Genomic DNA, 17684 nt, shown 5'->3' on the forward strand with positions numbered 1-17684 from the left:
CATATGTTTCAGTGCACGTTCTTCGGATCAGTAGGCTTTGGTGTTTACTTATGTAAATTAATCATAATAAATGAATATCTATATATATATATATATATATATATATATATATATATATAGCAGGTATTTAAACTGCAATCCATGTAAGGCTGATTTGTAGATTGTACCCCAAAAAATTCTCTGTATTTTTGTTTTTTTTTCTATTCATGGTGGTCATTTTTGATAATGAAGATCACAAGTGCAACTATTTTTGTGTGTCTGTAAAGACTAATTAGCCTTTTCTAATCATGTCCACGATTTTTAAATTTTTTTTCTCATAAGTTTTGTACATTTCCAATAAAGTTTAAAAAAGAGAGAGAGTTCTTTTCTCTTTTTTTGCTCCCTCAGCAGCTTTTTTTTCCTTTGAAGAACCAGGTTTCCCACAATTTCCTGACTATATGAAGTAGCTTAATTTTAAGTGTGATTTCTAGACCTGGAAAAGTCATGTAAAGCGTAATAAAATCTTATAACTCCATGTGAATTGTTTTAATGAATTCTCATTTTTCCATGCCAAGCTCTAAAATAATGAATCGGGTAGAAAATCCTTAATCCTTATCCAATAAATCACGAACAACTAGGGAAGTCGAGGGGCCTTCAAATATTGTTGTAGACAATAGGAGGCCTTGAAGTCAAAAAGGTTGAGAACCACTGATTTAAGAGCACTGCTACAAACTTTGTTTTGTTTGTGTTTCTTTGACTCCTCAGACTTCAGATGACTGGAGTGAATGCTAAGTGTGAAGTTCATCGCCTGCAAGGATTTACTTTACCTGACAAATCCCAGTGCACTGTTCTCTTCCTATAATGTTGGAGGGACTTGTTGCCTGGGTGCTCAACACATATCTGGGCAAATATGTGAGCAACCTTAATACTGACCAGCTCTCTATTGCTCTTCTCAAAGGTATTTGAATACATTTGTTTTAGTTTGTGCTATTCGGAGCTTACTGTCTGTTAAGGGCTGTCAAAATGACTGAAAAACTAAATTCGAATTTTCCACTTAAATATTATCAAAATTCGAATTATATTCGAATTTAAAAGGCATAATTTCAGTTAGGGGGAAAAAAAGCTTTTGGCTTCTCTCTTGAGACCACAAGAGAGCGTATCGAGCAAAATATTATGCACGTTTCTTCAAAGCATAATAAAATAACACGACTATCTTTGAAAAAAAGTGCATAATGTTTAAAATAATGTTTATAAACCATATATAATTAATAAAGTTGCTAAAACAATTAGAAAAAAAACAGCACCATGCATGTATGTATAGTTTAATACAAAAGACAGAAAACCAATCACAAAGAGTAGGCTACTTTCTTCATTTAAAAACATGAGATACAGTGGGATGGGGGAAAACCGCCATAAAGTCTTGAGACATGTTTTTTAAAATTTGAACTTATATTAATTTTACATGGCTTTCTAAACATGCCGCTCTCTTGTGCGAGACGTGAGTGCAACGTTGATAGATGTCCCTCTAGAAAATGTGATAAATATGCGCTCTGTGTGAATGGCTTGGTTTCAGTTTCGCCATAAACAACATCTTCGCCACACTGATGCTGTCGTTTTCCATAATATATTGAACACTTACATTTTCGTCACATTTCGTGCACCACTGATAAGGCTGCCTTATGGCTGACGCAGACCTAAAATTCGAATGCAACGTTTTTGCATTCGAATGTGGATTTTTTTTGTATTTATTTTTTTTAATTCTACGAATATTCGAAATTCAAATTTTTTTTTTGACAGCCCTACTGTGTTGTGTATAATTTTGTGAAGTATGCAATTTGTTTTGATCCAGGGGCAGTGGAGTTGGAGAACCTCCCACTAAGAAAAGATGCTCTCCGAGAATTTGATCTGCCCTTTGAGGTCAAAGCAGGTTAGTGTTACTATAGCCTTTGGGCTGTAACCAGTTAGTTTCAGTAAGTAATTTGTTTATTTTGCTGGCTGAATTACCTTGGACTTTATACTACACATGTCGGTGTGCCCTTATGGAAATACCCTGTTGATTAATTTATCAAACAACAAAAAGTGTCGATTTATAGAGAGGCTTTTCAAGATAACGTGAGTAGTATTTGCCTGGTCATGTTATCCCAGCATGGTGGCCACTTTGAGATAACCTAACTAGAACCTTAGTTTGAGTAAATTAGCTTTTCCTAGGCCAGTGATGAGTGGAGTATTGATGTTGTGTTTGTATGCCATTTTAAGCATAGTTGTCAGAAGTAATATTTATGTTTTAGGTGTTAATCTAAGTGAATCTTTAAACCTAAATTAATGTATTTTGATTTTCATCTGACACTCACTGGCTGTCTTTGCACAAACATCACTTGAAATGTTATTTATTCTAACTAAGGTTTAGGTATTTGCATCTTGTGATCTTAATTGTTGGAATTAAGGAAACTCTTGCACAGCAGAAGTATGTCAGAACAGGATTATCTGAATGTTCTTCTGCAGTGGCATGATGACATTTGAGAACATGTATAGTTTTTATTCTTAGATTTAGGAATTGTTATTAATTTCTCGATGGTATTAACAGATGCATAAATATTACACTACTGTTTTTGGATCAGTAAGATTTTAATACTTTTATTCAGCATGGATGCAATAAATTGATCAAAAGTGAGTAAATAAATTAATAATGTTACAAAAGATTTCTCTTTCAAATAAATGTTGGTCTTTTAAACTTTCTATTCGTTAGACAATTAAAAAAAACTATCACAGTTTACACAAAATATTAAGCAGCACAACTGTTTTCAACAGTGATAATAATAATAAATGTTTCTGGAGCAGCAAATCAGCATGATTTCCTAAGGATCATGTGACCCTGAAGACTGCTGAAAATTTGGCAAAATATAAATTCAAATGGAAAATGAATTTATTTTAAAAGTGTAATAATATTTAACAATATTATTGATTTTACTTTACGTGTAATCAAATCAATGCAGGTTTGGTGAGCATAAGAGATGTCTTTCGAAAACATAAAAAATCCCTAACTATTGAACACTGGTGTGTATGTAAAATTCTACATGTATTTAATAAATATTATGTGTATTTTTTCCAGGGGTCATTGAGAAGATCACCCTCCAGATCCCCTTTTATCGACCACACAGTGACCCATGGGTCATCTGCATGTCCCAGCTGAACCTGATTATAGGCCCTGTGCCTCCACAGGAATATGATGATGTGCGAGAAAGAGAAGCTGAGAGAGAGCAGAAGAAACAGCTGCTCAAGGCACTAGAGGACAAGTGGAAGGTACAGGTTGTTAGAAAATGTCATTGAATTGCTGTAGTTAAATGCTGATAACTTTCATATTTTACTTGTGTACTAATTTACACATACATAGGTTATAAGTGATTTGTTTGTTTGTTTCATTCTATTTGATTTTGTTTATTATATTGTACTGTGATATATGAATCACTTTGAACTTCTTATATATGAAATGTGCAATTCAAATGTGTGTTTTTTAAAAATTATTATTCTGTATTTTATCAGAGTGAATGTGAGCAGAAAGGCGAATCTTACTGGTACTCTGTCACAGCGTCTGTTGTGACTAGAATAGTTGAGAATATAGAGGTAATTTTCACTATTGTCATAGTTACTTCCTTCCTTGCACTCTGCTGTTGTTATAGTTTAATTTCAGAAATAATATTCATTTTGCTATTCTGTATATGTTATTAGTTGAAAATTCAAGGTGTCCACTTACGATTCGAAGACGATTTCTCCAACCCTGAGAAACCCTATGCCTTTGGTGTTTGTATCAAGAATGTATCTGCACAGAACTGCTCCAAAGAACCAGTGAGTTATCCATATTATTTGGTATCTTCATGAAGTAGCTCTTGCTTTACATGTTGGAACATGAAAGGTAAACTCTTCACTCATAGGCTCAGAAGCTTATTCGGCAGAAGGAGCTGGAAATCGGTGAATTCAGTGTGTACTGGGACACGGAGTGCTCCATGCTTGGAGATCTTCCCTCAACAGAAGTACAGGTAGATTTTTGAAAATGTCAGGACACTCAATAGCACAATGGCTAGTGCTCCTTGTAAACTGCTTCTTGATCAACTGTCTGTTACAGGAGATGATGAGTAAATGTATGCAGAGCCGTGAGCATCAGTATATATTTGAGCCAGTATGTGCCTCTGTGCTGGTGAGGAGAAATGCCTCTAAAGAACCACTACGATCTCGTAACACGCCTCGCATCGAGGGCCAAGTGCAGTTGGAACCCCTCTCACTTCGTCTGTCACAGGTAACATTTTTTTTTTAAATTTAAGGTCCCATATGTGGACCTTAACAGCCTTTAGGCTGTTTTCTGTCACCTAATATGAGCACTCCAAGGAATATCGGGCCGATATTACATGTAAACTTGAGCACTTTTTGTTGTTTGATTGATTTTTGCGATGATGTCCCCTTTTAAATCTGCTTCAATGTGAACACCAAAAGTACTGAGTAGTCACTTGCAACTGGTTCCTTTTCTGGGTGACTTTAACCAAACTGGGTTTAGTTCATTTAAAATATACAAAATGTACTACTTTTAGTTTTGTCTTTTACTGTTTAACTCACATTTATGATTTAAATTGGTGCTGGTTTACAGGTTCAGTATCAACAGATGATGGCATTCCTCAAAGAACTGGCCCGGCGAGAAAGGGAGATGCTTTTTCGAAAGTGGAGACCGAAACATCCCATTTCTGGAAAGTAATGAGATTTCTTTTTTTTCTATTCCCTTCCAAACAAGCCTAAGTATGTTTTGAAATAAGCTTTAAAAACCTCTTAATAGTTCATGTTGATTAAATCCTGAAAAATATTTTGTTTCACAATGGTATTGTTTACTAGAATAATGTCTCGTTTAATGTTGAAGCTGCCGGCAGTGGTGGATGTTTGCTATTAATGCCAACCTGAATGAGATCAGAGAACAGCGCAGACAGAGAAGCTGGGACTTTGCTCTGCACAGGGCGCGTAATGCCAAACTCTACACAAGCCTATATTTCCAGAGGCTTAAGGGAGTTGCTTTGAGTCCACAGGAGGAGGTAAGAATTATGGACTTACAGGATTGAAGAGTATAGACATTAGATTGCCACAATGTCTCGGTATTCACCTTTGCGTGAGTGTTTCTTGAGTCTGAAAAAGATTTTGAAATCTTACATAATCTGTAATCTGTGCCTTTCACTTCAATAGAGTGAGTTAGAGAGGATTGAAGATGAACAGACACTGGAGGAGTTGCAGATTCTCCGGGAAACTGTTTATGTCTCCTTCCGCAAACATGAGGAAATTGCAGAGGCAAGCTGAGATGACTTACTTTAGTGGCACAGTTGTGGGTCTTTGAAAATGTCAGAGTGGAATGTCATACTGTGTAGTTTAATACTGAAGAAAAAAAACAGTTTCAAATTATATTATCAACATAATCGCTGTCCATACATTTGTTAAATCCAATCCCACCTTACACTAATTAATCATGTATTTTATTAATCCTTCATATCCATTTAGAGTCTACGAGAGCCAATGATAAACGAAACCCCAGCCTCCTCTTCCTCAGGCTCTATACCTAAAAGTGGGAGTTCTGGCATGATCCAGTATCTGCAGTCTTGGTTCCCAGGCTGGGGTGGATGGTATGGGGGAAGTGAAAGAGGGCCAGATGGGCAACCAGTTTCAGATGACCTTTTACCAGGCACTGCCCAGTGGGAAATTCTTGGTGAGTTTTCCATTTATGATAACTGGAAAATGGGTTTATAATGATGATTTTTAAATAATTTCTGCATGTAGTAATTTCTTGCCAAAATTTTAGTTTGTATTAAATTACATTTATATAGAACATTTGCAGAGTATTATGCACCAAGTATCAAGTGCCTTCTCTCCTCTAACCAGCTGAGACAGATGATCTCTTTGATCCTTTGGAGGATTCACAAACACTGAATACCTTTACAAGAAGGGATCATCTCTTTGCACGGTTGGACTTTATCCTCGAGAAAGCAGCTGTCACCCTGTACCATCAAGACAAAATGAAACCTCTTTCGAATGAGAGCGGGGTTATTCAGCTGGAGTTTTCAGGTGTGTGTGTGTGTATGTGTATATATATATATATATATATATATAATTATTATAGCAAAAAAAGTCTCAATGGCTTAGAATCAGTTTTGAATGTTGATTTATGTTTTTTACTTTGCTTTACAGGTGTGAAGATCAGAGTTGAGTCTCTTCCTCGCTCAGAGTCTTCATTACTCTCAGTGAAACTTGGTGGGCTGTTTCTCCGTGATCTCACTACCCAGGGCTCCATCTTTCCTGTCCTTGTTTCACCAAAACCAGTTAGTTTTTTCTCATATTTAAAGTTACTTGTTGCTATAGAACAGTCATCTGCATGTGTTGAAAATATCTGTTACAGAAATATAACTGTAATAATAGATTTCATATAAATTTTCTAAATTAAGGACAAGGTTGCTGTTGCTATCAGTCAACCTTTTGAGCAGACTAACTGCACAGAAATGAGCGATCTATGTGAGTAATAAATTAAAAACATATATCTGTTGTATGAAAATATACACAAATAAATGTCTATGAAGGCTGATTAAGAACTTCTTATTTTGTCTTTTTTCAGCCTCTGATGTGGAATCATCAGCCCCTCCTGTCTTTGAGATGATTTATGAGCGTAATCCAGTAAGGAGCAAATTTGAGAGGAGACTGGAGGTCAAAACCAGTCCTCTCAATATAATTTATAACCCTCAGGCTATCAAGAAAGTGGCTGAGTTTTTCTACAAAGGAAGGGTCCACACCTCAGGTGCACATTGAGGATAAGCATCCATCTTAAATTATTTTGAATTGGTTTTGTGAAATATCAGTTTTATATGACATTTTCCAGGATTCGGATATCAGTCTGAGTTAGAGCTGAGAGTGGCTGAAGCAGCCAGGAGGCAATACAACAAGCTCAAGATGCAAACCAAGGCAGAAATCAGACAAACCATTGATCAGCTGCTAGTTGGAGAGTTCATTGTAAGAGAGGATTTTATTTAATTGCTATCAGTTACAGTCTCAATTAGATATTTAGTTATAATTCTGTTATGGTTTTCCTTTCACAGGAGAACAGTAAGCATTGGACTATGAAATTAGATATATGTGCCCCTCAAGTCATCTTCCCAGATGATTTTCAGTCTGAAGACCCCATGCTAGTTGTGGTAGACCTTGGGCGTATTCTTCTTACTAATTCCCAAGGTAACTGGTTCAAATCAAATTTTCTGCTGTAGCCTTTCCATACATTCTGAATTTGTTGCAATTGATGGCAACTTGTGACTGTTTTATTTGTCCTCACAGAAGATCAAAAAACAAATCTTAAGACCTCTCTGACAGACGGAGAAAGTGATGAAGAATTCCAGACACCATTAGCAACACCTCCTGGGACTCCGCTTCCAGAGAAAGAGGTGGATGTCAAAGGTCAGGAGAGGCCCTGTGATATTACCAGCCTTAAGTCACCAGAAGGTGCCCAAATAGTCAGCAAGAACCTATATGAGAAGTACTCCTTATCTTTCAAAGACCTCCAGATCATGGTTGGTCACTATAAAGACAACTGGAAGCATCTGCAGGACAGTGAAGTGGGCCCCACTCATGTGGTGGAGAAATTCAATGTGCTACTACAGCTAGAGCAAAGACTGCGATACACATCAGACCCTCAGTTTCCAGGGGCTGTTCTCTCAGGAACACTACCAGACCTCAAAGTGCACATCAACCTGGAGAAGATGACTGCCCTGAGAAGCTGCCTGGCTAGACTTGGTAATTCAGGGTCAGATGGAGATGACAAACAGGGGGAGAACCTCAAATCCCCTGACCCTCTTATACTTCGTCATGAGAAGATCTTTCAGAGGGAAGATAGTGATTGGAAGCTCCAGAGTTCTGATAAAAATCTTACCAAGAGTGTGATGGCACTTGAGCAACATACTCGAGAGGTGCTTGTGGAATCTAGACTTCTCCTTGTAGAGTTTAGAATCAATTACATGCAACTTGGCATTGAAAGTGGAGGCCGGTATATTTCTGTTCTGAAAGTATTTGGAACAAATGCACATTTTGTAAAGCGACCTTATGATGCTATGGTTTCCCTCACAGTCCATGGACTCTACCTTGTAGATACATTGCAGACGTATGGCTCTGACTTTGATCTTCTTGTTGCATCTCATAAACACCTAAGTTTTGATGTACCTACTGGAAGTCTGCGAGAGAGCCAGCCCACATCACCTGTCTCACCAGATGGTAAATCTCCAGAACTGCCAGGTTTGCACAGGGACTCCTCAGGTCTTGATTTTGACAAGGCATCTCCACGGGGCTCTCCCCTGAGAGACCAGGAGGTACTCATTAAGTTGGAATACCAGTTTGTCAGCTCAGACTGCCCCTCTATGAACTTGGACAGCTCTCTTCAGGTCACCTCCATGCAGGTCAACAACCTCGATATCATCCTTAACCCTGAAACAATAGTAGAGCTTTTAAAATTCCTTCAGCAGTCTTTCCCCAAAGATGAAAACTCTCCAACACAACAGCTAGCACCACTGCCTAATGGAGAAGAGAATGAGGAGACCTATCAGTCCACTTATGTCCAGAATAAGGAGTTAACTGTTGAAATTCACAGGTTAAACTTGCTGCTTTTGCGAACTGTTACCACCGGGACTGTTTTGGGAGGTGAGAAAAAAGGCATGAAAATTGCTACGGCCAGTATTAATGGGACAAAAGTCAATGTTTCAATGGGAAGTCGATTGGATGTCAATGGCTCTCTAGGATGCATTCAGCTCGTAGACTTGACTCAGGAAGGTGGCAGAAATCAGTTTGTGGTCAGTATTGGAAGTGTAGAAGACAGCTCCTCCACAGATGGTGTGGCATTCTTTTCTATTGCTGGCATGGCACCCTCTGAAGCTTTGAGTTTCCGCTTTATGGAAAAATCTCAGGGAGAATGCTCCCTCCAACTTCAGATGGCATCTTTACACTATAACCACTCAGCAAAGTTCCTGAAAGAACTCAGTTTATCAGCAAATGAAGTAGAGGACAACTTCCGGTCTATGCTGAAGACTGCAGCTACAAAGGTCTCTACTGTATTGGCAACAAAAACAGCAGAGTACAGTGGTATGGTATCTCTCTTTGAGAACCCATACAGAAAATCTAGGAGGCAGGGTCAGTGTAACTGGACACTTGACCCTTTTGAGGAAGATGATTTCTGTGTCCCTGAAAAGGAACCAGGCTTGGATTCTTTTCTGGTCAAGCTGACTCTAGATGTCAGTATAGAATCCCCAGTGGTGTCTATTCCTAGAAAACCTGGTCACCCTGAGCTGCTTGTTGGACATTTAGGGAGCATACGAATTCAAAACTTTCTTACAGGGCATGACTCAGAAGGGGAGAAACTGCAGGTTGAAATAAAAGATATAAGACTCTATTCAGTCAACACAAGCAACTTGGTTTTAAGAAAAGGAGCACAACTTAACAGCAGCTCCACATCTGGACCCTCACCTTCTCATGGTGGCAACATTAATCTGAAAGAGCCCCAATTTACACGACATGACTTCTTTGAGTACTTAAGCCGAGGAAAAGGTAAGTTGTCAATAAAATTTGGGGAATTCATGAAGCTTTCCCCCCTTTATATTTAAGTCCTTTCAAGGCAATTTTTTAACATCTCCATCTCTGTCTTCTTCTTTCAGCATTTCATATTCTAAAAGATGCCACCATCCAGCTCACTATTGAGAAAGTCCCTGTTGATGAAAACTTACACTTTACCTTTTCATGTGAAGAACCTTACCAGAGCACTGGGCTAATGAAAGTGGAAGGCAGATTTGTTAATGCCATCCAGGTAAATCACTACAAAAATGCATGAAATGTCTCTTTATCATATATACATTCCTGATTTTTAAAATGTCATATTTTCTGTCAGGTGTGTCTGTGCAAGTCTGTGTATGAGCAGGTCCTTCAGACTCTCGATAATCTCTCCTTCATCGAAGATCAGAGAGTTACGCCCAGTCAGCCCCCCACACCACCACCTCCTACGCCTTCCTCCACTAAACCACATCGCTTCCCTGATCTGCAAGGTGGACTCTTTGCCCGTGACCCTCCTCATGTTGGCCTATCTTACTCATCCTTGTCATCAACCCTTTCAGCAACACTTCCGCTGCAAAACGAGAGCCCCCCTCTACAGCCTCCCTCTTTTACCCAAGTGAGGGCCATCTTTCGGGTCACTGAGCTGCAAGTGCAGTTGAGCGGAGACCTTAGCCAAGGATGCCAAGGGTTGGTCAGTCTGCGCTTTCAAGACCTGGTGGGAGACTTCACCAAAGATCATCCCCATTCAGTCTCCATCCAACTAGCCCTTCACTCCTTGTTAATGGAAGATCTGCTAGAGTCAAACCCTGAATCAAAGTACAAACACCTCATGGTGTCCAGAGGTGCTCCTAAGCCCTCCACCTTCAGTCCAAAGGAATACCTGTCACAATCTTGCCCAACAACGTCCAATGTTCTGTACCCAGAAATGCCTCGTTCTCTTCCAGCACAATTTGAAGAGGCACAGAATGTTTTCCAGTTCTATCAGAGGCACCCCAGTACACCATCTGCACCCAGTCGGAAGAGCAAAGAGGATGCAGAGTGCCCCAGCACCCCTCCTCCAACCCCATCCCGCCAAACTCCGTCTCCACACCCACAACCAGACTTTGATGATACTTTGGTACATATCAATATGCTAATGGTTGATAGGCGGCACCCAGAGTTTAAGACACGATATGGCAGCATCGGCCGTAGTGTAGATGTGGACTTCAACTGCCTGGATATTCTCATCACACTGCAAACATGGGTCATGATTCTAGACTTCTTTGGCATCGGCTCTACTGCTAATAACCATGCTGTGAAAGTGCCTACCACCACACCTCAGCCTACACCTGAACACTCACTGGAAAATAGTACCCTCAATGATCTGGGAGATTTGTATACAGAGATTGAGGAAAGGGTCAATACAAAGCTAGATTTAAAGGTACAGTAAAAAAATAATGCAAGAAATTTTAATAATTATATCAATTAATAAATGTTTTTAAAAAGAATATATAATGAACAACATATGTTTCCTTACATTCAAAAAATTATGGACAGTATAAACTTTAAAGAAAATGACTTGTGTACTTCCTCCACAGGTTCACTCTTTATCACTGGTACTGAGGAAGAAGTCCAATGAGCTTGCTAAAGCTAGTGTCTGTAAACTGTTTACGCATATGGAAATGATTGGTGTGTATAATTATAATGAAATATGTTTAAATGAGAAAAAAAGGCTTTTTCTGAAAATCGTTGTTTGCTGAATTTATGCGTGTTACACTTTTAGATGGAAATCTGGCATTGCAAGGAAGTCTGGGAAGTTTGTCATTGAGTGATTTGACACCCCATGGGGATCTATACAGAGAGCGATTCACAACACATGGTGGAGAGGCCCTTGTCTATGACATACACAAGTATTTTCTTTTTTTCTATCATTTTATGCATATTACATACAGGTCCACATTTTCAAATTTTTTTGTGTCCATAATTTAATTTTGACATTGCCTCTATCTCCAGGTATGGCGAACCTGACCCCTGTTTACAGCGAGAATATGATATGAAGGTGTCTCTTCAGATGGCCTCAGTACAGTATGTCCATACCCAGCGCTTCCAGGCTGAGGTGGTGGCCTTCATCCAACACTTCACACAGCTACAGGATGTCCTCGGCAGGCAGAGAGCAGCCGTTGAGGGTCAGGCTGTAAGGGCCCATTTGAATTCTGTTTGTTCAGTTGTAAACTTTAGACAATAAATTGAAATGTTGAGATAGCATCCTTAAATTTTATTTGGCCCACCTTGAGGCTGCTTTGCACTACAACCTAATGTAAGTGATGCATGTATCCCAGGGAAAACAGACCAGCCATTGCTGCTCAGATAACCATTTGGGTAATCAGCTGGATGTCCTCAATCCTTCCCTGCAGAGACAAAATAGAGTTATACAAGTTGTTGTCAACACCCATTTCCTTCAAACTGGAGACACTGGTGATGAGGCTGGACACTGAGCTGTCCTGGCTCTAATCCCCTCTTACATACCACAGGCTAGAGATCAGCAGTTACCCATTAGGACATTCTTGTGTCTTGCTCTCAGTCCTTTTTCCGCTTTGCACTAGCAAAAGTACCAATATTTGGATCTACTTAACAGGTTTTTGTTGATTTGATTAATGACCTTAGCCAAGGATGCCAAGGGTTGGTCAGTCTGCGCTTTCAAGACCTGGTGGGAGACTTCACCAAAGATCATCCCCATTCAGTCTCCATCCAACTAGCCCTTCACTCCTTGTTAATGGAAGATCTGCTAGAGTCAAACCCTGAATCAAAGTACAAACACCTCATGGTGTCCAGAGGTGCTCCTAAGCCCTCCACCTTCAGTCCAAAGGAATACCTGTCACAATCTTGCCCAACAACGTCCAATGTTCTGTACCCAGAAATGCCTCGTTCTCTTCCAGCACAATTTGAAGAGGCACAGAATGTTTTCCAGTTCTATCAGAGGCACCCCAGTACACCATCTGCACCCAGTCGGAAGAGCAAAGAGGATGCAGAGTGCCCCAGCACCCCTCCTCCAACCCCATCCCGCCAAACTCCGTCTCCACACCCACAACCAGACTTTGATGATACTTTGGTACATATCAATATGCTAATGGTTGATAGGCGGCACCCAGAGTTTAAGACACGATATGGCAGCATCGGCCGTAGTGTAGATGTGGACTTCAACTGCCTGGATATTCTCATCACACTGCAAACATGGGTCATGATTCTAGACTTCTTTGGCATCGGCTCTACTGCTAATAACCATGCTGTGAAAGTGCCTTCCACCTCACCTCAGCCTATACCTGAACACTCATTGGAAAATAGTACCCTCAATGATCTGGGAGATTTGTATACAGAGATTGAGGAAAGGGTCAATACAAAGCTAGATTTAAAGGTACAGTAGAAATAATGCAAGAGATAATAATTAATATTATAATAATTATTATACCAATTAATGTTTTAAATATATATTTAATGAACAACATGTTTTCTTACATTTAAAAAAAATAATGGACAGTATAAACTATAAAGAAAATGACTTGTGTACTTCCTCCACAGGTTCACTCTTTATCACTGGTACTGAGGAAGAAGTCCAATGAGCTTGCTAAAGCTAGTGTCTGTAAACTGTTTACGCATATGGAAATGATTGGTGTGTATAATTATAATGAAATATGTTTAAATGAGAAAAAAAGGCTTTTTCTGAAAATCGTTGTTTGCTGAATTTATGCGTGTTACACTTTTAGATGGAAATCTGGCATTGCAAGGAAGTCTGGGAAGTTTGTCATTGAGTGATTTGACACCCCATGGGGATCTATACAGAGAGCGATTCACAACACATGGTGGAGAGGCCCTTGTCTATGACATACACAAGTATTTTCTTCCTTTTTTCTGTAATTTAATTAATGCATGTATTACATATAAGTCCATATTTTTTGTGTCCATGATTTAGTTTTGACATCTATCTCCAGGTATGGTGAACCTGACCCCTATTTGCAGCGGGAATATGATATGAAAGTGTCTCTTCAGATGGCCTCAGTACAGTATGTCCATACCCAGCGCTTCCAGGCTGAGGTGGTGGCCTTCATCCAACACTTCACACAGCTACAGGATGTCCTCGGCAGGCAGAGAGCAGCCGTTGAGGGTCAGGCTGTAAGGGCCCATTTTAATTATGTTTGTTCAATGGTAACCTTAGGACAGAATAAATTGAAATGTTGAGATAACATCCTTACATTTTTATTTGGCCCATCCTTGTGTCTGCTTTGTACAACCTAGTGTATCCACCTTTTTCTTCAACGAGGAAGTAAGCCTATGGGTGAGACTTCCGGTTCATTAGCCGCTATAGGTAAATAACGAGGAGAATAACAACGTGCAGTAAACGGTAAAACTGTTTGCACTACAAACCAGTGTGTTCATAATTTCAGATAATACATTAAAATAATATGATAAGACACACCAACTTTCAATATCAAGCAGCAAAACTTTTTGTTCAGCTAAAAATAGCTGGACGGAGTGGACGCAGATGAGACCAGAAGCCAGACCCATATAATTTACAAATGGCCGCGCCCATTTTTACGACAAGAAAAAGGTGGATATGATGCATGTATCCCAGGGAAAACAGACCAGCCACTGCTGTTCAGATAACCATTTGGGTGATCAGCTGGCTGTCCTCAATCCTTCCCTGCAGAGACAAAATAGTTATACAAGTTGTTGTCAACATCCATTTCCTTCAAACTGGAGACATTGGTGATGAGCCTGGACACTGAGCTGAGTCCTGACTCTAATCCCCTCTTACAAACTACAGGCTAGAAATCAGTGTCTTGCTCTCAGTCCTTTGTCCCTTGTACACATTGCATTAGCAAAGTACTAATATTTGCGTCTATTTCACAGGTTTTTGTCTTAATCTTACAGTCAATGTTATCTTGCAAATGGGTTGGTTTTCTTTGTGTTTTGAAATACCCAGGTCTGTAGGTCAAATGAGAATTTTGTTGCTTTCACAGATTATGGTTTTGTTCTGGGTTTGTCAGATAACAGGGTCATCGTGCATTCTTGTTCTAGCTAATAAACATTTTGAACTTTTTTTTAAACCGTTTGTGCCATGCTAAGATGTTAGCTTGCTAACTGAAAACAAGTTTCATTTGACCGTTTTAGCTTTGATAATTTAATGTTATGTGTAATTTAAAAGACATTAACGTATATTCATGATAATATGCGTTATGCTTAGGTAGTATGCTAAGCTCATCTTACTAACCGAAGGCTAAATACAAAGAAATGGAAGTGTTAAATTTGAGCATTGTTATATTGGTAATATAATGTGACACGTAATTTAGAATACATTAATTCTCATAATTAATGATTAACCACACTCTATTCTATTTTGTAGCGCAATCCAGAAGTGAGCTGATGTCTATTATTTAAAATCACAGTCAATTGAACGACTTTGTCCTGAGTCTGTCTAAACATGAAGAACAAAAAATATAACGTTATGTTGTAACATGTAATATATTTTGCTATGTTATGTTGTATACCTTCATGTAATCGCTCTAAATTAGCTTAACATTTAAAAATAGATGACTTTATTTGGACGTGTAGTGAGATGTCATTTAATTCTAGGCAGTCATGGTATTGTAGTGACCTTTAAAGGGGATTGTTTTAATTCACTTTCTACCCTACAGGTGCGTGAGCACCCACAGCGAGCTGCTCGTGTACTGCTGGACATTGAGGCAGGTGCTCCCGTCCTCTTGATCCCAGAGAGCTCCCGCTCTAAACGCCTAATAGTGGCCAACCTGGGCCAACTCCGAGTGCATAACCACTTCCTGCCTGCTGGCGCTCATGGCACCTTCTCTCTCAGAGATAAGGTAGAGAAACTTACAATGGCACATACCTTTTTCCCTTCTCTGGTGAGTCCTGCCATAACCACATACACACTACACCACCATACTGAACCTGTGGGATGCATTTAAGGAACATTTTACTGTCAGATCTCTGCAATCTGAGAATGATTTCATAATGTGAAAAGACTTGAGGGAAAAACATTGTGGGTTGATAGCTTAAATTGAATTTCTCAAACAAGCATTGAGGAAATTGCTTCATGGATGTAGACTCATTCTTACTCTGCATGGTTAAGGTCACAATTTTTCAGTAGAAAAATTATGTTAGTATGGATGGATTCAACTTTAATTTAATCCCTGTGTGGTTGTCTACAGTTTGTGTGAATATGAGACCCAAATCAACTATAACAGTTTATGAACATTAACATTCATCTTACATTTGTGTTTGAAGAATTTGATTTTGCATGCTAATTCGTACAAGGATCCCTCACATTATAAGGTATCAGAGAATGCTAATCTGGTGTGTGTTTCTTATTCGGTAATATGATGGTGTCCCTTCTGTCTTTGCTTTTTTCATGACTTATACAAAGAGTTTCACATCGAGTAAATTCCAGCTGAATTTACAATTCAATCAAATTTAATGTAATTTTCACCCAAAAATGACAAGTATGTCATTATTTACTTGCTCTTATGGCGTTCTTATACTGTATGCTGTTTTGTTTTTTAGTTTTTTTTTTGCATTTGTATTGCAAAGATCTATGTAAACATCATTTAAACCGTTATTTAAAACATCTTTTTATGGTGTTGGAGTGACATGAAGTAAATAATGAATTTTCATTTCTGGGTGAATTATACCTTTTATTTTATATTAAAATTGAGCCATGCATGTCTTTGAAGATTAGTGAAGTATTTGTGAATTGAAAGTAATTATCATATGTGAGTGAAATATGGTGAAGCCAGCACTGTTTTCTATATCAGTATTTTGGCTGCAGTGCGCACTGAACTAAGCTCACACTTTTGTTAGTATCTTTTAAATCTCAATATTTTAAGATCATACAATCTTATTTCCAATTAAATTTCAATTAAAAAAAAAAATGTATATCTCTATTTGGATGTTTATTAACATAATAATCATTCCTGAAGGATCGAGTGAAGGATGCCCAGTCTGCCTCTGATGATGGGAAGACTAGTGATAAAAAGTCTTCAAGTTCCAGCACAAATTCTGGATTTACCCTGGGCAGACCCCAGCCTGGCCTGGGATCTATCCCAGAAGCAGATGTGCCATCGAGTCCAGGTCAGCACCCAGAATCTGAGATGCACTTTATTGTGGGAAACAAATTGGGTGCAACTGATCTCAAAGCAGATTAGCAAAACCAAAGTGTTGTAATCTTGAAGTTAACCCTAACCTCAATGCTAAAAGCATTTTTACTGGTGGACTCATTCTTTGGATCCTTCTGTATGTTTGTATGTGCTCTTGTGGTAACTGACATGTCCTTGTGTTACAGAAGACCATGTGTGTCTGCTGGACTGTATAGCTCTGGATCTTCAGGAGATGGACATATTTGCAGCAAAGCGGTTGTCCTGTGAGCTATGGGACAATGTTGGAAAGCATCTGGAAACAGACTTGGTCTTCCCATCCTACTCAGTGCGTAGGAGTGGAGAGAGGCTGCTAAAGGAGCACTGCCATCTAAAGCTGAAAGTGGAGCGCAACCTTGACAAGTCAGTCATTTGTCCTTATGTAGCCTAAGCTTTCCTAACTTATTCGAACATGCTCCCAGTTTCATTTGTCTTTGTTTTTAACATGTTATTCATTTATGCCTTGTCTCAGGGAACTAAGTCATGCTGTCCCGGACATGTCCATCCACGGCAGCCTGTCTTCTGTCCACTGTTCCTTAGACCTGGAGAGGTATCAGCTGATCCGTGGACTCTTGGAGCACAACCTGGGAGAGCCTGTGGAGGAGTTCCTCAGACCTTACAATCTCCAAGACCCCAGCACCTATGTAAGCTTATAACAGTAGCTTTGCTGATACTCTTTTTGAAATGGGAACACTTTTGTGGTTCACAATTATAACAGGCATTTGTTTATCTTGTGATTTTTTTAGCTGGACAAAATTGCCACGATTTAAAAAAAAAAATTACTCTTAAATGAAAAACATATTGATGACCACTGATATAAATGATGAAGAATGGCTTATTTGTTTATATATATATATATATATATATATATATATATATATATATATATATATATATATATATATATATATATATATATATATATATATA

General features: G+C 38.8%; 1 protein-coding gene across 2 annotated transcripts in view; it reads left to right on the top strand.

Annotated features, from left to right (window-relative positions):
• Window positions 1-17684, top strand: part of LOC107593374 (vacuolar protein sorting-associated protein 13D) — a 53718-nt gene that overhangs the window by 989 nt on the left and 35045 nt on the right. Inside the window, exons 2-28 of one of the 2 annotated variants that reach the window (XM_016283074.1) lie at window positions 745-937; window positions 1829-1906; window positions 3089-3279; window positions 3520-3600; window positions 3706-3822; window positions 3909-4013; window positions 4100-4270; window positions 4616-4716; window positions 4880-5048; window positions 5197-5298; window positions 5506-5710; window positions 5884-6066; window positions 6190-6320; window positions 6444-6510; window positions 6611-6790; window positions 6872-7002; window positions 7089-7221; window positions 7321-9573; window positions 9681-9829; window positions 9911-10993; window positions 11151-11241; window positions 11336-11462; window positions 11566-11746; window positions 15243-15425; window positions 16542-16692; window positions 16904-17117; window positions 17227-17398. In XM_016283074.1, coding sequence (XP_016138560.1) covers window positions 841-937; window positions 1829-1906; window positions 3089-3279; window positions 3520-3600; window positions 3706-3822; window positions 3909-4013; window positions 4100-4270; window positions 4616-4716; window positions 4880-5048; window positions 5197-5298; window positions 5506-5710; window positions 5884-6066; window positions 6190-6320; window positions 6444-6510; window positions 6611-6790; window positions 6872-7002; window positions 7089-7221; window positions 7321-9573; window positions 9681-9829; window positions 9911-10993; window positions 11151-11241; window positions 11336-11462; window positions 11566-11746; window positions 15243-15425; window positions 16542-16692; window positions 16904-17117; window positions 17227-17398 — 6846 coding nt within the window. In that variant the 5' untranslated portion in view covers window positions 745-840. Of the gene's footprint in view, window positions 1-744; window positions 938-1828; window positions 1907-3088; window positions 3280-3519; window positions 3601-3705; window positions 3823-3908; window positions 4014-4099; window positions 4271-4615; window positions 4717-4879; window positions 5049-5196; window positions 5299-5505; window positions 5711-5883; window positions 6067-6189; window positions 6321-6443; window positions 6511-6610; window positions 6791-6871; window positions 7003-7088; window positions 7222-7320; window positions 9574-9680; window positions 9830-9910; window positions 10994-11150; window positions 11242-11335; window positions 11463-11565; window positions 11747-15242; window positions 15468-16541; window positions 16693-16903; window positions 17118-17226; window positions 17399-17684 lie in introns of both variants that reach the window. The other variant, XM_016283073.1, reaches the window with a different exon arrangement.

The sequence above is a fragment of the Sinocyclocheilus grahami genome, unplaced genomic scaffold, assembly GCF_001515645.1.
Source record: "Sinocyclocheilus grahami isolate Dianchi unplaced genomic scaffold, SAMN03320097.WGS_v1.1 scaffold170.1, whole genome shotgun sequence".
NCBI classification, from domain to species: domain Eukaryota; kingdom Metazoa; phylum Chordata; class Actinopteri; order Cypriniformes; family Cyprinidae; genus Sinocyclocheilus; species Sinocyclocheilus grahami.